Source organism: Bos indicus, chromosome 10 (assembly GCF_029378745.1).
Source record: "Bos indicus isolate NIAB-ARS_2022 breed Sahiwal x Tharparkar chromosome 10, NIAB-ARS_B.indTharparkar_mat_pri_1.0, whole genome shotgun sequence".
Lineage (NCBI taxonomy): Eukaryota > Metazoa > Chordata > Mammalia > Artiodactyla > Bovidae > Bos > Bos indicus.
In genome coordinates, this window is record NC_091769.1 from 72,908,362 (window position 1) to 72,932,301 (window position 23,940).

At 38.8% G+C, this 23,940-nt stretch overlaps 2 protein-coding genes across 3 annotated transcripts in view; one reads left to right on the plus strand and one right to left on the minus strand.

The window, feature by feature from the left end:
* Window positions 1–1,872: 1,872 nt before the first annotated feature.
* Window positions 1,873–12,584, minus strand: TRMT5 (tRNA methyltransferase 5). The gene is made up of 5 exons (XM_019969017.2): window positions 12,448–12,584; window positions 10,557–11,212; window positions 7,925–8,049; window positions 3,106–3,760; window positions 1,873–2,738 (listed from the first exon to the last, which is right to left on the minus strand). Exons 1-5 carry the CDS (start codon window positions 12,450–12,452, stop codon window positions 2,686–2,688), a joined length of 1,494 nt encoding a protein of 497 aa, XP_019824576.2. The 5' UTR covers window positions 12,453–12,584; the 3' UTR covers window positions 1,873–2,685.
* Window positions 12,585–12,660: 76 nt separating this feature from the next.
* The window catches only part of SLC38A6 (solute carrier family 38 member 6), a 70,901-nt gene continuing 59,621 nt past the window's right edge, over window positions 12,661–23,940 (plus strand). Inside the window, exons 1-3 of one of the 2 annotated variants that reach the window (XM_019969018.2) lie at window positions 12,661–12,798; window positions 14,166–14,296; window positions 16,011–16,084. In XM_019969018.2, the coding sequence (XP_019824577.1) occupies window positions 12,694–12,798; window positions 14,166–14,296; window positions 16,011–16,084 (310 nt within the window). In that variant the 5' untranslated portion in view covers window positions 12,661–12,693. The remainder of the gene's footprint in view (window positions 12,799–14,165; window positions 14,297–16,010; window positions 16,085–23,940) is intronic. The other variant, XM_019969019.2, reaches the window with a different exon arrangement.

Genomic DNA, 23,940 nt, shown 5'->3' on the forward strand with positions numbered 1-23,940 from the left:
CAGTCCATGGGGTCAAAAAGAGTCAGACACGACTTAATGACTAAACAGCAGCAACAAATTTTTAATAGTGCTTTTGCGGGGGTGGGGGATTAGATTTAGTTGGGGTTCTAAGTGTCCCATCATCAAAATGAATTGTAATTGGTCACCTGCTAATGGTTATATGTAATGAGATTTTACATATTTCATCTTTAAAAAAGTCTTTTCAGACAGATACTGCCAGATATTGGAACATGTGATTTTAACTGAGCATGTACATCATTTGGAAGGCTTTTCTTAATCCCCCCTTGGTATTTACCTTTTTGCATGTCATTACAGTAATACATTTATCACTTCCAGTTGAAGAAGTTCAGCTGTAGTTAAATGGGTTCTGAAACATGGAAATTTCTTTACATTTGCACCAAGGTTCCAAAAATGCTAAACTCAGAAAAATATATCCACTAATATGTGTGAGAACGGAAACCTTGTTCCTTAATTTTTGATAGATGAGAAATGTAGTCATTCCATACTCTTGCAGTATGTTTCACATTAGTTACTTTTGACCTGTAATTGTGGTTGATATATTTGAGAAATATTATCAAGCCTTTAGCAACTAACTTCCAAAGACATTCAGTATTTCAGAAGTGTTTAAGGTTGGTTAAGAAAAATTTCCGTATTGGCCATGAACCCAAAAAACTGCAGTCAGACTTTACAGTTGCTAAGCAAATCAAGCTTAGGTTAAGAGTGTCAGGAAATTTGGCTTCAATTTCAGACAAAATTGAAGGACTTTGAGGATGATTAAAGTCCATGAAAGCAAATGAAGTTTATCATTGACATTACTGGTTCATTAACAAATGATAGATTCAAATATTGCTGCAAGGTACTTGCTGGTGAATAATACAGTGAATAACTATAGGTTTTAAACACCTTACATTTTCATAAGCTTTTAAGTTTCTCCACTAGATCTTTTTTTTAACCTCACACTTTCTTTTACCATCATTAGTTATAACAGATCAGATTCTGCTTCAAGTTTTACCGAATTTGTTTCCTCAACTTCTTTGAAAGTATTCACCAAGAGTTCCATGCAGAGTATTCATAGAGGCTAATTCTTCAGTAACTTCAAACTCAGAATTGACACCTCAAATAAGCAAGAACTGAGCTGTATTAGAAACATCTATCAACTCATCAAGAGTAAACAACTACTTGGACTCATTTACCATTTTGACTATTGATGGTACTCCCAGTGTTCACAACTCTTTGGGCAACTGTCCTTGCCAAAAGGCTAACAGTCCTAAACAAAACTTGCTTTCTCTGGACATATTTCTTAAGACTCCTGCTTTCAAAACAAACACAATTAACTCTCCGTCAGTAAATAATTTTCCTTTCTTGACTTAAAAAAGTCACTTGGAGACTTTTTGGTTGTAGCCCCACTTTCATTTTTTATAAGGAAATTCTACTGTGAATTTCCAGTTTAAATATGTAATTTTTCTGACAGTTGCTTGCCTGTGACTTGGAAATACTGATGAGTAGTAGTTCTTTTGGGAATGTCAAAGTATATTTTACTTTAGCTCAGTTACGGATGCTTTATCATCTAATTCAGTATCAAAAATGTTCATACTCTACCATACTTTAAAAGCTCAACATGGATGTCCACTTTTGTTGTTTTGGAATGATGGATATACACTCATAATAGTAAAATAAAATGTTATAGCTTGGCAATATATGTTGCACTTAAATGCTGTTGCATTATAACCGTGTTACTGATTTGTAGTGTGCTGAGCAGCAATGTGAAGTGATGCAAATCATATCCCATCTGTGTTGCAGCTAACTACTCAGCTCTGGTGTTATACAATGAGGGCAGCCATAGCCAGTATGTAAACAAATGAGCATAAAAAATAAGTTCCAATAAAACTTTATTTATGGACACTGAAATTCAAATTTCATATAATTTTCATGTCACAAATTTTTTTTTTCCCCAATCATTTAAAAGTGTAAAAACCATTCTCAGCTTACTTGCCATACAACAGGTGGTGGACCAGATTTGGCCTGCTGGACGTAGTTTGCCCATCTCTGATCTAAATAATCTCATTTGTTATTACTAATACTTCTATATTAACAGTAAGTATAGGAGTACTTACATATAACTTAGCTACACTCTTCAACTAAGGATAACTGTAAAATGATGAGTGCTTTCCTAGTTATTATGCAATTATCATACTTCCAAAGACTATTTTCCGGACAATATTTAAACATATTTATCTAATAAAAGACTAGATATATATGACGATAAAATTATAAAACAACATATATTTAGTAGGCTTAAATTTTAATTTGATAATTCCCAATTTATAGGACTGTGTTAGTCTCTCAGTCATATCTGACTCTTTGCGAACCTGTGGATTACAGCCCGCTAGGCACCTCTGCCCATGGGATTCTTCAGGCAAGAATACTGGAGTGGGTTGCCATTCCCTTCTCCAGGGGCTCTTCCAGATGCAGGGATCGAACCTAGGTCTCCTGCATTGCAGGCAGATTCTTTACCATCTGAGCCACCAGGGAAGCCTCGAGGGTAAAATAAAAGGGTTCAATACTAAAGTAACTGAATGCTAAAATAAAATCATACAAATGATAGTTCACTATCACAAAGGTCTAGTGGGGAGATGGAGAAAATATTTCCAGTTAAGTGGCTGAAGCAATTTGTGTATTTTCTTCTTAAAAGTCTTTATCTGTCCTCTGGCGTTTAAGAGGTGGACCTTCATGATTGTCTGTAACAAATCCAGAAAACCTATATTATGTAAGATACTTAACATTTAAAATAACTTTTAAAAAGCAAATAATATAGGCATTTTAAACATTTTAATGTACTCAACTTATGCATGAAATAGTAACATTGCTATGGATTTAATGAAATAGCCTTCTACTAGACTGAATAGTGTATCATAATAAAATCTGTAAAATTGTGAGAAATTAGTCACTGTTGAATGGCAAGGGGTCTTGAACTGAAATATCTAACTAGAATCAGTTTAATCTATTTCTAAGTTTAAAAAAGAATATAAAATATGTATGTTGCCCAAGAAAGTTATGTTAAATTTTGTATTACAGCTTACATTTAATTTCCCAGAAATCGCTCACCTCGATTCATGGTCTGGTTCTTGTAAAGTATAGCAGCAGGAATCCGAAAAGTGATGCATAACATTTCCTTGTTAGGGGCCACATTTCTTACTAGGTGAACTGAACTATATGCCTCCAAGGAGATGCCTAACACAGTTGCAGCTCGTTGCTGAACATCCTTAGCTGGATTAGCATCTTTGGAAAAGCTGTAACAGTGCACAATGGGAAGGAGTTCACTGCCACATGGCTGTCCCTCTAAGAGTGCTTTGAAAGCACTGAGAAACTCAATAGCCTTTGCTGGCAAATTCATGACAATGTGCACAGAGTGTTTTCTTTCTTTAGACAGTGGTCCTAGCTGCTGCATTAACTCTTCTCTGACTGGTCCTTGCAGGAAGTCTCTCCCATCCAAGTTAAAGACTTTTACCTTTTGGTCCACTTTATTTAATTTACAATTGTGCAGTAGCCATTTATGGGATTCAGGATTGAGATCATTAGCAAACACAGTGCACTTTTTCTTTGCTGCTGGAATGGCAAAGGGCCCAACCCCAGCAAAGACATCAAATAGGACATCCCCAGGTTTGAGAAGTTCTGTGATACGGCTGTGTTCTGTGGAGAGACGAGGATTCCAGTAGACTTTTGAAAAATCAAATTCATAGGTGTAATTGTTTTCTCGAACCTGAAAAAGTATTATGCTTTTGGTTAAACTGTTTAGTCTTAAATTCCAGCCACTGATATTGGATAGATGCATTCACACATACACACATTAAAATTTACTACTATTAAGAGCAAATTACAGTGAGTTTAAAGGCATTTAAATTAGAAATCTGGTGTTTATGCTAAACTTGAGGGTAGTTACTATCTTGCATTAGATGTTTTCATGAGAGGAGTCATCTCTTCAAAACCAAACAGCTCTCCATCTCATCCTAAAGGACCATAAAGTGGCTCCCCAATCACACTAGGAATTTTTCAGATAGGCCAACTGACTGGCTTAATTATATTATCTCCTGTCACCTGATAGGAAGAAAGCCTTTAGGGTGAAACAACACACCACATCTGTCTTCATGGTGGGTAGCTAAATTGCAGACAGTCTTCCATGCAGCAAACATGCTTTGCTTCCTTAGTTTTCAGTTTGGCAAGATAGATGCGTCATGTGTCAGTGAATTTCAAGGTACTTCGTTATGTTTTTAGACAGTTACTTGGACTCTGCAGGTTTCATGTCTATAAATAGAGCCAGTGTATAGAATAAATCATTCCTGTGTTTTTGCCTTTCCCAAATCTGAGTTTTCATGGATAAACTAAATATACAGTGAAGCTAAGTCTTGAACAAAATTAAAACTTTATAGCATTTCTTTGGGGACTATTATAAACATGATAGAAAATAGAAAACAAAACTACAATTGTGAAATGTGACCTCACCTATCATCTTAAGCCCCTTATTTTAACAGATGAAGAATCAAAGGCCAGAAAGTTCCTAAGTTCTATAAATCTAATAGAAACATCTTCTATACTCTCTCTTCATGGACCTTAATTCCAAATTTGTACTTATTTTTTCCTCCTGACCACATCAAATGCTCTAATCATATTATTAAGTTTCAAGAGTTTGAAATATTTCTTCATGATTCTGCCAACTAAGAGTCAATCTAGGTGTATAATATAACCTGGAAGGCTTAAATGTGTCTTGGGATGCTTTTCCTGAAATCTCCTTTCTACTTGTCTTTAAGCTCTTTAGTGTGAGTCACAGATCTAGATCTAGATTAAATGATGCTAAGTATCCCTCTGGTTTTACTCATGCTGTCTTTGATATCTTGTTCCCTTAGTTAAGCATTGCTTTCAGGAGATCCACTTTAGCAATGTTTTTAAATACTACTTAAATGTTGCATGAGCTCTTAAATTTAAATGTGATTGTGTTTGGAGCAAAGAAATTATATTGAGTTCTCATATTTATTTGATAGTATATATACTAGGCATAAAGTATGTCCTAAGAACAAACTTTAGTTGACTTGGGAAGTCAATCACAAGGCATTTATAAAATTACAGAAGTTTCTCAGTTTATAGAAGTTTACATCTTCTTTCTAAGAAGAATGATACTACCTGACACCCTAAGGGTCACTACCAAGTAAAGAACATGACAATGTTCAGTCTGGGTGTGCCTAAAGTTGAGTATGTCTTAGTGTCAGCTGAGCTGAGCACAGTTATTATCAAAGGATTCACATCCGAATCTTGCTTGCCATAACAGACCTTACTCACTGTACACAGGCAGTAGGTAGTGGAGGTCTGGTATACAAGGCAGGACTAAGCATGGACTCGAGTCAGAAGCCTGACTCAAAAACCCTCTGCTCAGTCAGTCCTTCATAGTTCATGTGCATAGAGAGAATAACAACAGCCATTAACTTGGGGGTCTCTCAGGATTTGTCTAGCCTGTTTCTTAGCTTGGGTACAAAATTTCACATAATGTTAACATGTAATTATCTAAGGCTTTAACTTAAAAACAGTTTATTATATCCAACACTACAGAGGGTCTTGGGGTGGAAGATGAGAAAATGGTTTATATCAGGAATCTATTCCTATATATTTTAAGTTATTTTTTCTTTGAAATAGGTTTTGTTTTTCTTATAGAAGTATGTGCTCACACTTTAGAAAAGTATAAAGATAACAAAGGTCACCAGAAACTATACCAAGTGAAAATATGCTCACTGTTAACATTCTGATATTATGCATATTTACACATTTAAAATCATCACACCTAAAATGGAACTCAGTTATGTATACTGTTCTACAGTTTATTTTTTGTCACTTGGCTTGTCAGTGGACAATTTACTTTCAGTATGGAGCAATACTGCATAGGAACCTTGAATGTTAGGTCCATGAATCAAGGCAAATGGAAGTGGTCAAACAGGAGATGCCAAGAGTGAACGTCAACATTTTAGGAATCAGTGAACTAAAATGGACTGGAATGGGTGAATTTAACTCAGATGACCATTATATCTACTACTGTGGGCAAGAATCCCTTAGAAGAATTGGAGTAGCCATCATAGTCAACAAAAGTCTGAAATGCAGTACTTGGATGCAATCTCAAAAATGACACAATGATCTCTGTTCGTTTCCAAGGCAAACCATTCAATATCATGGTAATCCAAGTCTATGTCCTGACCAGTAATGCTGAAGAAGTTGAACAGTTCTATGAAGCCTTACAAGACCTTCTAGGACTAACACCAAAAAGAGATGTCCTTTCCATTATAGGGGACTGGAATGCAAAAGCAGGAAGTCAAGAGATACCTGCTTGGTAAAGTTTGGCTTTGGAGTACAGAATGAAGCAGGGCAAAGGCTAATAGAGTTCTGCCAAGAGAATGCACTGGTCATAGCACCTCTTCCAAACACCCTCTTCCAACAACCCAAGAGAAGACTGTACACATGGACATCACCAGATGGTCAACACCAAAATCAGACTCATTATATTCTTTGCAGCCAAAGATGGAGAAGCTCTATACAGTCAGCAAAACCAAGACCAGGAGCTAACTGTGGCTTAGATCATGAACTCCTTATTGCCAAATTCAGATTTAAATTGAAGAAAGTAGGGAAAACCACTAGACCATTCAGGTATGACCTAAATCAAATTCCTTACAATTATACAATTAAAGTGACAAATAGATTCAAGGGTTTAGATCTGATAGATAAGAGTGCCTAAAGAACTATGGATGGAGGTTCGTGACATTGTACAGGAGGCAGTGATCAAGACCATCCCCCCAAAAAAGAAATGCAAAATGGCTGTCTGAGGAGGCCTTACAAATAGCTGTGAAAAGAACAGAAGCAAAAGGCAAAGGAAAAAAGGAAAGATATACCCATTTGAATGCAGAGTTCCAAAGAATAGCAAGGAGAGATAAGAAAGCCTTCCTCAGTGATCAATGCAGAGAAATAGAGGAAAACAATAGAATGGGAAAGACTAGAGATCTCATGAAGAAAATTAGAGATACCAAGGGAACATTTCATGCAAAGATGGACACAATAAAGGACAGAAGTGGTATGGACCTAACAGAAGCAGGAGATATTAAGAAGAGGTGGCAAGAATACACAGAAGAACTATACAAAAAAGATCTGCATGACCCAGGTAACCACAATGGTGTGATCTCTCACCTAGAGCCACATGCAAAGAACTGACTCATTTGAAAAGACCCTGATGCTGGAAATGATTGAAGGCAGTAGGAAAAGGGGACAACAGAGGATGAGGTGGTTGGATGGCATTACCGACTCAATGGACATGAGTTTGAGTAAGCTCCGGGAGTTTGTGATGGACAGGGAAGCCTGGTATACTGCAGTCCGTGGGGTCACAAAGAGTCAGACACGACTGAGCAACTGAACTGATGGAGCTAATAATCTTCAATGATGGAGTATTCCATTGTATTATTATCCTAAAATTTAACCAGTTATCTACTGATGATATTTAGATTGTTTTCATTCCATCATGTTTATTTATTATTATAAAAATGATGTAGGGGTCTAGTGGTTAAAATTCCATACTTCCACTGCTGGGGGGACATGGGTTCAATCCCTGGTTGGGTACATCATTACAATCTTGTCCAGTTATATTCTTGAGATAACTTCCTATACATGGAGTGCTGGGTCAAAGGATGTATCTATTCAAAATTGCAATATATTACAATACACTCTTCCACTCTTCCTGACTATATCAAATTTGCTCTCCCATCAATAATACATATATGTAAATGCTTACATTCTCACATACTCATCAATACTGGCTATTATATTTTCTTAATCTGTTATCCTGATTTCAAAAGTTAATCTTGATATATACTGTATTAGGAGACAATAAAATATTCCATACCTTTGTCATCATATTCTCCTCTCCAGATAGTACTTCCATTTCAAAATTTCGGTAGGTATTATCAATATTATTGATTTTATTTACTGCTGAGGTGATTCCTGGATTTTTGTCAATCATAACTTGGCCTAAAAGCACAGAAATCATGATAAATACTGCCTTCTGATTGCAAAATAAAAGCTAAAATTGCAAATATGAAATGGATGTGAACTATATTTTCTGGTTTATAGTCAAAAATTGCACCTATTTTGTGTGCATGCATTCTAAGTGGCTTCTGTCGTGTCCGACTCTTGGCAACTATATGGAATGTAGACCACCAGGCTCCTCTGTCCATGGGATTCTCCAGGCAAGAATATTGGAGTGGGTTGCCATGCCCTCCTCCAGGGGATCTTTTCCGACCCAGGGATAGAACCCAGGTCTCTTATGTCTTCTGCATTGACAGATGGGTTCTTCACTAGCACCACTGGGAAACTGATGTGTGTAGAGGAATGCAATTCTAAAAATTCAGCAGATTACTAAAGTTAATGTCTGACAGCCCCTAAGCAAACACACAGAAAATGTGTGGGTACATTTATAAAGAAAAAAATTTGAAGAGCTTGTTCTGTCTAATATTTTTCCATGTCTTTTACTTAGTCTTTTCAAATGTATCAGTACAACAGTAAGCAAACATGTAGGCCCAGGGAACTGGTTAAAAAATAGAAGAGATGTTAAGGACTATGGAAACAAATGGTTTCAGAAAACACTAGCCTGTCCCCACTGGCCTCAAACCAAATGTTTGCTTTATTGTGTATTTAAAATAGATACTTCCACTTTGGAATGCATACTAGCAAAATAATGTTTTCAAATAAAAGAAACATAGATTATTTACTTTTCTCTAAATAAAATGTTTATTTACTTAAATTGTTCTTTATGTCAAATAGTTTCCAGAGCACAAAAAGCTACAAAGGTTAAAAGACACTGGCAATGGTATATTGATGCCCTATAATCAAAGTCTGCATTTTTGTCAGCACTTAAAAAAATTTACAAGAATCTATATGCTATCTCATTGTATAAAGAAAGATACGTTGATTTGTAAGTAAGTATAAAGTACTCCATAATACAGATACAACAGAGGACGACAGAGGGTGAGATAACGGTTGGAAGGCATCACTGATTCAATGGAAATGAGTTTGAGCAAGCTCCAGGAGCTGGTGATGGACAGGGAAACCTGGTGTGCTGCAGTCCATGGGGTTGCAAAGAGTTGGACATGACTGAGCGACTGAACTGAACTGATAATACAAACATGCTTAAATACCAACTGGAATTTGTCTAATTTCTCTCTGATTAATTAGATACCTGATTTTGAATATGATAATGTCAAACTATTGTCAATCGTTGTTTTATCTTGTTCTGCTTCAGGTATCAGAACTCAATTTTTAAGGTACAGAAGTTAGTTTGAAATGAAGAATTTAAAAAAACATTCTAAAGGTCTATAGTAAAAGCTTTAAAATTACTTCTGTATGAAAACGTTTCATTTTCAATCTGTGAGTACCCTTTTATGAGAGTGAGTTTATAAGAGTGCTAAAAGAATGTTGAGTTAGGACAGGCAATGATTCAACGGAAAGCCTAGACTTGACATTTGTACCAGATCATAATTATAAGGCTCTGCTTAAGTATTTATTATGTTATCACTATGCATTATTAGTCCCTTTCATCAATAAAAACAAAGTAAATGCATAACAGCACATCTCTGAAATTCTGCCCAGGCAAAACACTGAGCACTACATTTTAAAGCTGAAAATAATTCCCAGAAGTTCTGACAATTACTCTGTATCAAAAATATTAATCTGGAGAATGCATGGACATTAAATATTCATATAAGGACAAGAGCGATTTTGATTAGTCTTCTACTTCTTTCTTAGCCCAAAGAATAAAAGACCCATGCTTCAACTCTGGGCTACAGAGTTGGTTCTAAAAAGCTAGGAGTACTAAAAAACAAAGTATGGTGCCTACCATATAGAAGAGGCTCAATTACCTGAATTGATGAAAGCCTGCATAAACACGGTCTTTCCCTTTTGACTATGAAACACACATTTATGAAACCTAGCATTCAACATAGTCCTGAAGGACTAATAAGTTCTGGATACCAAAATGATAAGTTGCCAAAGAATTGTGCCAAAGCAAACGATTGAAGTTAATGCTTATGTATTGTAAACACAAAAGCCTGAACTGATATTTAGAGCTTGCTTGACTCTGGGAGGGCTTCCCTGGTGGCTCAGTGGTAAAGAGTTCACCTGCCAATGCAGGAAATGTGGGTTTGATCCCTGGGTGAGGAAGATCCCCTGGAGAAGGAAATGGCAATCCATTCCAGTACTTTTGCCTGGGAAACCCCATGGACTGGGGAGCCTGGTGGGCTACAGTCAATGGTGTCTCTAAGAGTGGAACACGACTTAGCAACTAAACAGCAACAACAAATGACTCTGGGAAGGCTATTCCAAAGTGGCCCTTAAAGGAGGGTATGGAGCTCAAGATCCTGCTTAAAATTATAATGATAAAATGTCCCGTTTCTATAATTAGGCATTTACATTTTTTTAAAACTAAAATTAGAACTTGCTAATTGGTTTCTAATATGTGACTATTACTAAGACACACCTACCAATTAAATGCTTGTAAGGTAGTTGATGATCTCGAAGGTTCAGGTGAGCAATGTGTCCAACTCTGCTAAACCCTGAGGTCACATCTTGACCTTCAGGAAGCACAGCTCTCAAGATTTCTTCTGACTTAAAGTTTTCATAAGTTAGGTCCAAATTATATTTCGATATCTGTGGATTGACATTCAGCTGCTTTAAAATACTGAGTTCTTCTTTCTCAAAGGAGTCAACAGTAAACATTTTATAGGGATCCAACATAATTAGTCTACCTTCTCCATCTTCTGGATCTTCAATCACACGTTTTATGCCTGGGCGCTGCAGTGCTGCTCTTTTAAGGGATCGCATCAGTTTATTGACTACTTCTTTCCTCACTTTAAGCACTGGGATGGTGACTGTCTTTTTAAAAGCTGTTCTATCAAGTTCTGTCATACCTCGAACTTCAGAGGGTGGGGAAAACAATTCAGAGTCTCTGTGATTTGTTTCTATTTCAGGCATGGTTGAGAATCTTTTTCTTTGATCCAGCAAGAAAATAACAGGTACTCTGTTAAGCTTCTGTATCAACGATGCCCAAGGTAGTAGAATCAGTGATGCTGACTCAGTTATTCTACAGCTTTCCACTTTGAGAAGTCTTCTTGAGAATGCAAATTGTTTCAATAAGCTCCTAAAAATAAAGCATTCAATTAAAAGAACTACCATAAAGCTACAAACTAGCTTAACATATTCACAAGTCTTAATAAAAATTTTAATTGTTTCAAATAACCTGCTAAATGCCAAAGATTAAAACTTTTAGTGGTATGTGAGAAGTGTAATATTAATAATTTTTCCAGGATAGGATGAGTTTTATTAGTAGTAAATAATAAATCTGTATACTTCCAGCCCACCTGCGGCCTGGACTAGGGTTTAGTGATCCATCACTCTCGCTATAGTCAACAAACCTCCCCACCCACAGTTTTCTACAGAACATTTTGGGACTGGAAGGCCGAAATAAAGGATCATCTCTAAAAGACATGGTCACTATATTGATAATTTTACCAATGTCAATATTTAAAAGGATATTCTTATGGAAGCTTATTGGGTCAGATATTGTACTGAACGCTTTACTCACAGTAATAATCTTGGGAGGTGTGTGGTGTTGCATTCTCATTTCTGCAAAGGTGTAAACTAAAGCTCAGAAATAGGTTAATTGACCCAAAATCTTGTTGCTGTAAATCGTTGAGCAAGGATTAAAATCCAGGGCCTGCGTTCTTAATCTATTTCTATGCTGTCTTTGATGTTTTACTGCCACAAGTCCTACCTATAAGTAGAGGTTTCAGTATTTCTAGGATGGGAAATTTGCTGAGTGTTACATGCACATCCCATTAGTATCAGTTTTTCATTTTGCCTTCCGGAATACCGAGGAAGTAACTGTTAAGAAATGGCCCTGCCTGCTGCTGCTGCTGCTGCGTCGCTTCAGTCGTGTCCGACCCTGTGCGACCCCATAGACGGCAGCCCACCAGGCCTAGGAACCCTGTAAAGCAACTGTCAAAAAGTTGACAGGGTTCAAACTGGGTTTAGCAGTTAACCAGATGTGTGATCTTGGGTAAATTACTTAACGTGAATCTCTGCTTTCCACAAGTAAGATGTGGCTAAAGGTTCTACCGGAAAGTTCTGAAGCGATGAAACACCCCTCACTTCCCCGTCCTCAGGCCTAGGCTCTGCACCGGGCGGTGGGCGACTTCCCGACGTTTTAGCGCCCAGACAGCGCGAGGCGGAGAGCCGCCGAGCCGACCGGTTCCGCCACCGGACCCTGAGCCCCTTCGAACTATCTATCAAGGGCACCACGGCCGCCACTTCACCAACGTCACCATCCCATTTCCCGGCGTCGCCCCGTCGCTGGCTCCAAGACCAGACCCTCACCTCATGCTCTGGTACAACTCGGAAGCGTGTCTTCGGCGGGTAGGCGGGCCCTCGATGACACCATCAAGGTACGCCGCCGAGAGGCGAGCGTCACCAGATCACGTTGATCCCTCTTTTCGTCCCGGCCCTGGTGAAGTACGGAAACCCGGAAGGGCCGGGAACGTAGGCCCGCCTCCAGCGCGACTACAGGCGGGAGGGCAGGGGTAGCAGCTAGTGGATGGACTGGGTAGTCGACCAGCGAGCCGCATGGAGGTCCCAGCGGGGGTCATCAACGCCGAACCCGGCTGGTTTGTCTCTACTCAGGAGCCTGAAGAGGCGGAGGCGGAAGAGTCTAGCCCGTTGCTTAGCAACGTAAGTTTGCTCCGCTGGCTCCCGGTTCTGAAGTGACTGCCAAATAAGACCGGGAAAGAAAAGGGATGGCAAGGGGAGCGGGGAGAAGCTTAGGACCTGGGGCCCAAAGGCAGCAGCCGAGATTTCGAGGAGATCTGGCGGAGTTCATCAATGAGATAGGAGCCTAACCTGTCCTAGAAAGAAAAGTTGAAGCTGCAGGCTCAGGTGGAAGAGACGCAGCAGCAGGTGGAGGCAGGGGACTCTACTAGGGGAGCAGCCCCACGGTTATGTAACTCACTGCTCTCAGTATACTTGTCGGCTTCTCGTTTTTTTCACCAGTCTTGTGAGCTTTTTGCAAGAGTCACAAGATTTGGCTTTTCTCAGCTTAGTCATTGCTGCTGCTGCCAAGTCATTTCAGTCGTGTCCGACTCTGTGCGACCCCATAGGCGGCAGCCCACCAGGCTCCCCCGTCCCTGGGATTCTCCAGGCAAGAACACTGGAGGGGGTTGCCATTTCCTTCTCCAATGCATGAAAGTGAAAATGGAAAGTGAAGTCGCTCAGTCGTGTCCGACTCTTAGCGACCCCAGGGATTGCAGCCTACCAGGCTCCTCCATCCATGGGATTTTCCAGGCAAGAGTACTGGAGTGGGTTGCCATTGGGGACCTGTAAACGTCTTAATACAGAGATACTTAACGGTGAAGGAGCGTGAGAGGCCTGGTAATAAATACATAGCACTTCCCTGACCCTAAAACCTGTGCAGTGGGCACTTCGGCCCTTTAACTCAAGTCCCAGGGCAGTAACAGTTTCTAGGACTTTATTCCCAAATGCTGTTTTAGAGGAGAGTGTTTTCAAGGCTTATCCTCGCCAGAGCAACGTGAATTGCTTCTATTTACAATATCGTCATTGCATGGCATTCCTGCCCATCCTTTCATTGGGCAGACTTAATTCATTAAGTGTATAAATAGAGATTAGTTTTGTAGTCCTAGTAATTAGGGAGCAACAGTTGTCTACAGCAACCTCAAGCTGACTCAGGGATTCTTCAGTTATCACGTGAGCTTGAGTCCATCTGCCTGCTCCCTGTCCCCACCCCATTTTACCCTATCTTCATCTTTTGCAGTCACAAGGTTAGTCATGCCTTCTTCCTGAAGCCTACTGGGTCTCTGCGCAGGTGGAGACGATTTTCCTAGGAAACTGGCTTCCTGGAGCTGCGCTAGTGGGAAGTGAGAAGGAAAGGAAAGGAAACGAGGTCCTGGTTGCTTGTTGAGCAACTAGTATGTCACAGTATGTCTGTGGTTTTAGGAGACTCTCCATAACCTGTCAGTCATTTCTTGACCAAAGTTGGACTTCACCATTCAAACACTTAACTCTGTTAATTCGTGTGCTTACAGGAAGTTCACACACAGAGATCCCGAGGTGCTTCATTTGGTTTCTCAGTGTTTAATTTGATGAATGCCATCATGGGAAGTGGCATCCTTGGCTTAGCTTATGTTATGGCTCATACTGGTATCCTTGGATTTAGGTGAGTTTTTTTCTTATTTTACAATTTTTTCTTTTTTTCATTTTGATAGTACATTGAGAAGCAAAGAGATAGGTTGTAGAACTTGGTATTATACAATTTCTAGTTATTTCTGGGGTTCCTCTTATTCTTATATTGTTGCTAGTCTGTAGCTTGGAAGGATGCTATATAATTTGGTTTTTTATCCAAAGTGTGGCTAATTTAAAAAAAAAGAGAAACTTGATCCACATTCCTTAATAACCTTAACAAGTGGCTTATTTGTTGTGTTCAGTGGGCCAAAGTAAATCAGAGTTTATCAGTCATGCAGATTATTTATAAATAGCGATTTTGTGACTGTAAATAAAACATATAATCCTTTGGTTTCTCTCCATCTCTTTCTCTCCTCCTGTTAAGTAGACTTGTTTCACTTTCTGAGGCTAGACATGTACCCTGTATTTATTCCTTTACATCTTTTAAGACAGCTCATGGCCAGTTTGCCCAAGACAGAAGACATTGCTGTCTTTTCTGTGTTTCCATAGTACTTGTATATTCATTCTTTTATTATAATGTAATTATCTGTTTGCAAGTTATTTTCCCCACTGAACTCTGAAATCCTTTAGGACTAGATCTTATCCTTAGCATGGAGCATCATGCTTAATAGAATGAATGAACAAGTTTGTTTTGTCAGTACAAGCAGACCTATTTTTTCTATGAAATTTAAAATACAGTCTCATGTAGGATCATTTCTGCTTTTACTTTGAATTTCTTGGTTAGCTAACCAACTTTTAAGTAACCGAACTTGCTTTTATTATGGGATGTATTTGCAAACTTTCATAGTTTTAAAACTTAAAAGCTATGTATGACACCTCAGGCGAGACATAATCATAGGACTTATTTCTTAGTTTCATTTGAAAAATCACATTTTTTACTGCAGGATCTTACATACAGGTAAATACCACCGAATGGGGGCTTGCTGAATCATATCACAGTTTCCATCTGGTGATGCCAACCTTATTTTGTGAGGTCTCTGACATCAATTGACAAGTGTACTTTCACCTCTCCATTTTGCTACTTATTAACAAGTATTAAGTGGACTGCAAAGATAGAATTTCTTCAACTTCAGGAGCACTCCCCTGGAAACTTGTCTTGCCAGTATCTTCCTGAGAATAAATAAAGGATTATGTATGCTGTTTCTTTTCATACTTTTGGTGAGAGGACCCCAATTATTACATAACACATTTTTCAAATCATATCATTAAAAGTGTTTTAACTGTATTTTTTTGGTTTGCTTTGTTGAGTATGTTTAATAGATGCTGAAATGCAGTGTTTATTCAAAATTATAGGGAGGTACTCATCATTGGGGGCTTCCCAGATGGATCAGCAGTAAAGAACCCTCCTCAGAGGAGCCTGGAGGGCTACAGTCCTAGGGTTGCAAGAGTTGGACACGACTTAAATGACTAAACAACAGCAACGCATCATTAAAAGGGGAGGGATAGAGTAAAGAAAAAAGACAATGGGATTTCAAAACTGAAACTTACTTCTCTTAAGTTGGAGAGAAGACAGAGGAGCCTAGAGGGCTACAGTCCACAGGGTCACAAAGAATCAAACGTGACTGAAGCAACTTAGCACTCATACACGTGACCATTTGAATGTGAAAAAAAAATGTTTTTTGAATGAAATACCATAGAAAGGAAACTTTTAGCGGACAAATTTGACCATGTACTCTTTTATGTTTTAGTTTCTTGCTGCTGATAGTCGCTCTCCTGGCTTCTTACTCAGTTCATCTCCTGCTTAGCTTGTGTATTCAGACAGGTAAGTAAAATGTGTGCTTGCTTATTCATTTGATAAAATAGCCTATTGAGATCATGTCAGCCAGGTTGGGTGTCTCAAATCTAATTTCCAGTGGGAGTATTAGGTAGGGTGGTTGAAATGGAGAATTTCAGAAGGTCAGAATATATGGACCCAGTCCTTCAGGAGAATATCTGAGGGCAGACGAGGAGGAGGAAACCGGCATTCTTCCCCTGCCTTTCTCCACAACATGTGACATAGATTTCTAGGTTAGAGTAGATTAGGGAAAGCACCTGAAAGATGTTTAAAGGATCCAGACCTTGTGTTAGGGAGAAGCAGTACCCAGGTGTTCATGCTCATCGTCTTTCTCCTAGGGTGATCACTTTCTGGAGAACACCTTCCGAGATCTACTACTGCTGTCTCTGCCCCCCATATATTGATGTGTGTGCATATATATACATATATATATGTTTTTTCCACTTACGCAGTTCAGTCATGGATTGAATAAGTTCTTTCAAGTTGCAATAAATAAAAGCGTATGAATCGTGGAACTGCTTTCTTAAAGTTTTTCTTTTGGCATTAATAAATACTCTGTGCCCACCAATCCTGGTCTTTCTATCTGCCTAGGCTGATCTCCCTTTGGATTGTGACAGTTATGATGCCAGAATCATGAGTTTAAGTCTTATGTGGATGGGTTCACTTTGCCCTGTTGTTTTCAGGTTTTTAAGAAACAGAACAGATACATAAAATAGATAAAAATGGGATTGTTCTGGTCGAAACAGGTGTTTCTTGAGGATTTTAAGACTCTTCAGAACAGAGTTCTAAATCCACAGCTCTAGGCTGTTTAATCTGTCTATGCATCAGACGCATCTGCAGATTGTTCTGTAAACAGAGGTTTCTAAGCCTCAGGGATTCTAATTCCAAGAATCTGAGGTAGGATTCAGGAATCTCTTTTTAAAAGTCCTCCAGGGGACTCTTACACAACATGGACTTAGGATCTGTAGTTCACAGCTGTAAGTTGTGTCATTGCTTTTGGTCATTCAACCAACGAATACATTCCTTTGCTTGCAGGGGGCTTGGGTGACTGTGTAGACAGATAGAAATACCAGGAAATGATGCAATATTAATCGCAAAGTAACAAGTTGTTCATACAACATCCCAAATTCAGGAGTAAGAGCATTAAAGAAGTATATTTGTAAATCCTGCTGAAAGGGGACTGAATTTTAATGCATGTTTTGAAATTTTGCTTCTTTGTTTAAAAAAGTTATTTTTACTTAATTGTGATAGTCTATCTAACATCTTCATAGGTTATTTTATCATGGTTTCTACTAAAAGATTAATATGGTAGTAAGTCATGTGGCAATTATATCTTCATTACCTGAAGTGTTTTGCTTTATTAATTTAAATTATTTGGAAGTAGTATTCAATTTATGAAGATTTCCAGATAATGCTATTTTTTTTTTTTTTTTTTTTGCTTTCCTTCAGATCATATGTATTTAACTTTAAAATTCTGACATCTGTTATTCTTTTCTATAACTTTGGGGCATCTAAAGTGAAAAGCTCTGTTTCTCTTTCTTTTTTCTTTTTCTTTGATTTTTTGTAGCTTACTTGGTCCATGAACTAACTTCTTCATGATTCTTCATACACACTGCTGCACCTGTCTGCTGTTGATTGAATTCCTTCAGTCACTGTAAAGTTCTCTGTGCAGGTAGGCTTTAAAAATAATAGCAAATCATATATATATATATATATATATGTATATATATATTGCATATGCTATACATATATGCTAGAGAATAATACACAGCTAAATTTCTCTCTAGTTTGTTGGACTGTCATAAAAGAGTATTCAGACTGGATTCACTGGTTGGAGAAAGGATTATCACAAGTCTTTACAGATTAGCTTCATTATTTGCCTAGAGCACAAGAGAAATTCTACCTTTATAAAAGTTCAGTTCAGTTCAGTTCAGTCGCTCAGTTGTGTCTAACTCTTTGCGACCCCATGAATTGCAGCACGCCAGGCCTCCCTGTCCATCACCAACTCCCGGAGTTCACTCAAACTTACATCCATCCAGTCGGTGATGCCATCCAGCCATCTCATCCTCTGCCGTCCCCTTCTCCTCCTGTCCCCAATCCCTCCCAGCATCAGAGTTTTTTCCAATGAGTCAACTCTTCGCATGAGGTGGCCAAAGTACTGGAGTTTCAGCTTTAGCATCATTCCTTCCAAAGAACAGGATTTCTTTTAATGAAATTCTGGTATTTTTGATTTTATATAGGATTTGGGATATGTCTGGACTTTTCTTGAGGGCTGAGGCATATAAGGTACCTTAATCTCTCTAGCCTTAGTTTGTGCTTAGTCATTCAGTCATGTCCAACTCTGAATCCCCATGGACTGTAGCCTGCCAAGCTCCTTTGTCCATGGAATTCTCCAGGCAAGAATACTGGACTGGGGATCCATTCCCGTCTCCAGAGGATCTTCCGGATCCAGGAAACCTTAGTTTGCCAGTTCTAAAATGATAGTGATAATACTTTTCTCTTGGGATTATTGTGAGAATGAAATACAATGACATACGTAAAATGTCAAGTCCTTGGTAAAATGCTAGTAGCTTTTATTATCATGAGTTCTCATTGGGCCAGAACGCATAAGGATTGCAAAGTATGTATGTGTATATATATATATATATATTTTTTTTTTTTTTTTGGCTGCATGGCATGTAGGATCTTAGTTCCCCATCCAGAAATTGAACCCATGCTCCCTGCAGTAGCAGAGTCTTAACCACTGGACCACCAGGGAGTTCCCCCAAGGTGCTGTACGTACTGTACTGCTGTCCCAGAAACAGTTGGCTCATTATGATTCTCTGGGGAAATGTTTATGCTCTGGGAATAAAGGAAGAGCTCCCCTCCTCTGGTTTCCACATCAGTGTCAACAGAAGAGAATCAGAGTCTTAGAACTCAGCCTGTATCTGGTCAGGTCCCTACTTCCTAGTCCTTGCTCCCTACCACTCACTGCATTGTCATCATTATTTGCCTTGAGATCATTTGGATTAATAATCTTATACCACTTAATTTATGTCACTCAGTTTATGTCAATCAGTTCAAGAATCTTATGTTATCCTTCATTTCCCAGACTCACCCAATATAGTTCTGTCATTTTCTTTTTTTAATTTTATTGAAATATAGTTGATTTACAATGTTGTATTAATTTCTGCTATACAACAGAGTGATTCAGCTATACACATATGTGCGTTTTTACATATTCTATTCCATTATGGTTTATCACAGTATATTGAATATAGTTCCTCTTAACTCTTCTGAATATTTCCTTACCTTTCTTACTCTAGAACCTAAGACTTCTCTGTGAACACTGCTTTCCCTACAGTTCTCTCAAGTGGCCTCTCTTTTCTCTTCCATGTCCCTCATACTGGTCTAAAGATAGGATAGATGTCCTACTGACATCTCATTTCTACTTCCTCTCCCTAAACCCCAGCTTTGAATCTCATAAAGTCTACCTTATGGATATCATGTACAGACTCCTCAGCCATGTTCTGTCATTTTGTGAACATTTTAGCTTCTGCTTTCCTTTCAGTTTCATCAGTATCACCCCATCTGGATGGGTACTGGACGATTTCAGTACCCATGTAGATAGTCTAACACTTTCATTTCTGTAATTTTTTCTCTTCTAATGATTATATTCTCTTCCTACCTCAGCTACTTATTTCCCTGGTCATACTATTGATCTTGTCTTTACCAAAATTTCATCCCCTCCAAAATCTCATTTTCAAGAATCCACCCTCCAAAAACTACCATCTTTTTAATTTGTTAAAAATTCATTCCCTCAAGTACTCCAACTCTGGCAATTCTTCGCCCCCCACCTGGATTTGAGGTCATTGATATACTACTTTTTGCTCTCTCCTTGACTCTCTTGTCCATATTTCTTCTCTGCATCCAGTTGAAGTTTCTTGTTGTTATAATCATACCCTTGCTCCTCCCTTTCACCATGCTACTTTCCTGGCAAAACTCCAATCATAGTTAAATGTAACAGCCTACCTCACACATGCACCTGTGCAGTTGACTATTCCTGAAGAAGAACATAAAGCCATGCAGATTAATGTCACTGTAATTCAGTGTCTAGTGGATCTGTGATGCTATCATCTAATCCTTATTAACTTCTTCAGTTCATTCACTTGCTTACTGTGCTGTCTAGGAGATGTCTTCTTTCTCTCAGACCTTCAACACATTCTCCTTGATTTCATTCTTAGCTGATAGCTTCACTTTCTTTTTCACTGACGAAACAGAAACCATCGTAAAAGAACTTTATAAGCTCTTACTACCACTTCCACCCACCTGTCTTCACCTGTACCTTATATTCTCTTACTTTGGATGAACTCTCTGTGTTCCTGTCTGAGGCTAGCCCCTCCACTTCTGCTGTGACCCCGTCTGCTCTCACCTACAGTATTCAGCCACTTTCTCCCTTCTCTCTTCTTTTTCATCATCTTTGTACTTTTCTTTCTATGAGTTTACAAATAGATCATAATTTCTTCCACTTAAAAAATGACGCTGCATGCATTCACTATGCTCCATGCCTTCATAGGGGATGATTATCAGGTGGCGCTAGTGGTAAAGAACCTGCCTGCCAGTGCAAGAGACTCAAATTCAATCCCTGGGTCAGGAAGATGATCCCCTCGAAGAATTCATGGCAACCCACTCTAGTATGTTTGCCTGGAGAATCCCATGGACAGAGGAGCCTGGAGGGCCCCAGTCCACAGGGCCGTGAAAAGTCAGACACAACTAAAGCAACTTAGCACACATGCACACTGTCGTAGTAAAGCTCTTGTGAAAATAGTTATCTATACCAGATACCTCCCCTTCCTCTTATTCTCTCTTGAACATTCTTCAGTCAGCCTTTCCCCATTACTACACAGAAATTATTGGACCAGCATCTTCCACATTGCTGATCCAGTGGTCAGTTCTGTCTTCATCTTAGTTGACTGGTCAGCACCACTGGACACAGTTGGTCACACCTTCCTCTGTAAAACGCTTATTCACACTCTCCTGGTTTCCTTCCTGTTTCACAGAATATGCTTTTCCTCTGCTAAATCCTTTTTATCTCCCTGTCTTCTAAACATTGGAGTATCCCTGGTACTGTTCCCCTGATCTCGTTTCTTTTACACTCTTGGGCTCATTACAGCCAGCCCTAAAATTGATACCCCTAGCCTGGATCTCTTCCCTTGAATTTCAGACTCATATCCAACTTCCTCCATGATATTGCCACTTGGATATTTAATATGCTAATGTAAAATTTGCCTCTTTATACTACCAGTCTACACTTTCCACTGTTTTCCTATCTAAATAAATGATAAATCTTCCTTCTAGTTGCTCAGGCCAAAGACCTTAGAATTATTCTGGACTCTTCTTCTCATACTCCAAATGCAATTTCCAAATGTGAGGAAGTATCTGTCCTATAATTGTGAAAGTAAAATACTGACAAAACAAGTGTGAAGACCGTGATGAAAAGGTATAGAGGCTAACCGTCAATCCAACATTTGTATTAGTATTTACCTACATGAGTTGAAAATTTATGAGCATGGATGTTTATAGCAGCTTTATTTATAATTGTTAGAATTTAGAAGCAACGAAGATGCCCTTCAGTGAGTGAATGGATAAACTGGTCCATTCAGTTAATAGAATATATTAACAGCACTTCAGAGAAATGAACTGTCAAGCCTTGAAAGACATGGAGGAATCTTATAAAGGCATCTTGCTAACTGAAAAAGCCAGTGTAAAAAGGCTGCATTCTGTATGGTTCCAACTATATGACACTCTAGGAAGGACAAAACTATGGAGACAATGAGAAGATCAGTAGTTGCCAGGGCTTAAGAAGGAAGGAGGAATGACTAGATGGAAGCATAGATGCAATTTAAGGCAGTTGAGACTGTTCTGTATGATACTATACTGGTAAATACACGTCATTATTCATTTATCAAAACCATAGAATGTGCAGCACCAAGGAGGAACTCTAGTCTATGGATTTGTGGTGATAATGATGTGTCAGTGTAGATTCACTGATGTGACAAATACACCCCTCTGGTGGGGGGTTTTGATAGTGAGTGGGGCTGTGCATGTGTGGGGATAGAATGTGAAAACTATACTTTCTGCTCAATTTTGCTCTGAACCTAAAACTGCTGTGAAAATAAAATCTGTTTTTAAAAAACTTAAACAAACTCAGAGGGAAAGAGGAAACAGAGATAATTCACAGACCAGATGAAAACTTTAAAAACTATATTTAATAGCTTCAGAGAGCCAAAAGAAGATATTACATCATTGAAATAAGGACAAGAAATTATTTCAAACATATAGTAAGAGTATAAGAGTCCTAGATGTTAGAAATGAAATTTAAAATTAATTTAGTAGCTGGGTTGAAAAGAGTTAAGGAAATTTCCTGAGGGGAAATAAAAAGACAAGGAGCTTGAAAATGGGAGAAAAAATATAAGAAAATGAGAGGATCAGTCCAGGAGGTTCAGCATGCAAATAATAAGAATTCCATGAAAACAGAAAAATTAGATGATAGAAAATTATCAACAAAACAATACAAGCAAAGTTTGTAACTGAAAGAAATTAGTTTCCAGATTGAGAGAATTTTTCCTGGTAACCAGTGTAATAATTATAAAAGAATTCATATCAAGATGTATCTTTATGAAAAATTAGAATACAGTTATAAAGAGACTATACTGAAAGCTTCAGAGAGGAGAAACAAACAATTCTCATGCAAAGAGTCGAAAACTATAATGACAAAAGACTTCCCAGGAAGAGCTATAAATAAGACTATAGAGCAATACCTGCAGAATTCTTGAGGCAAATGATCTCAGTATAGAATGCTACATCCTGCCAAACTATTATTTACAGGTAGGATAATGACATAAAAGACTCAAAAAATTATCTCCTATACACTCTTATGTAATGAGCAATGGAGGATGCCACTTACCAAAAAGTTCAGTTCAGTTCAGTCACTCCCTTGTGTCCAACTCTTTGAAACCCCGTGGACTGCGGCATGCCAGGCTTCCCTGTCCATCACCAACTTCCAGAGCCTGCTCAAACTCATGTCTATTAGGTTGGTGATGCCATCCAACCATCTCATCCTCTCAACCATGTCACCTTTCCTCCTGCCTTCAATCTTTCCCAGCATCAGGGTCTTTTCCAATGCGTCAGTTCTTTGCATCAGGTGGCCAAAGTATTGGAGTTTCAGCTTCAGTGTCAGTCCTTCCAATGAATATTCAGGACTGATTTCCTTTAGGATTCACTGGTTGGATCTCCTTGCTGTCCAAAGGACTCTCAGGAGTCCTCTCTAACACCACAGTTCAAAAGCATCAATTCAGTGCTCAGCTTACCACAATTAGGTGGTACCAAAAAAATTAGGGATCCAGCACAAGGGAGAGGCTCCTTGGTGGCTCAGACAGTAAAGAACCCGCCTGTTCAATCCCTGGGTTGGGAAGATCCCCCGGAGAAGGGAATGGTGACCCACTCCAGTATTCTTGCTTGGAGAATCCCATGAACCGAGGAGCCTGGTGGGCTGCAGTCCATGGGGTTGCAAAGAGTTGGACACGACTGAGCAACTTACACACACAGCACAGGGGAGAAGTGGAGGGAATTCCCAGGACAACAGCCAAACAGCAGGTCTGAGAGCTCCCTGCAGGTTGAAGTAGTTCTTTTTACAAAGGCGCAGTCAGCTTTCCAGGTCATGCTTGCCTTCAGGATTTTGTTCAGGATGGAAATCCTTTTCTTTTTCTTCTTCCTGAAGGGAGTGCCTTTCTCATTTGTCTGTCTAGCTCTGATTTGTACTAACAGTACCTGTTAGATTAGCAGTAGATTAGCAGTCAGACCTG

Bases quoted from the DNA above. Each gene is read 5' to 3' on its own strand.
- TRMT5 (XM_019969017.2), bottom strand. The intron at 3,761-7,924 runs GTATGGAATATT...ATACTTTTTCAG, and splicing joins AGGAGAATATGATGACAAAG to GTTCGAGAAAACAATTACAC. The intron at 2,739-3,105 runs GTGAGCGATTTC...GATTTGTTACAG, and splicing joins GAACCAGACCATGAATCGAG to ACAATCATGAAGGTCCACCT.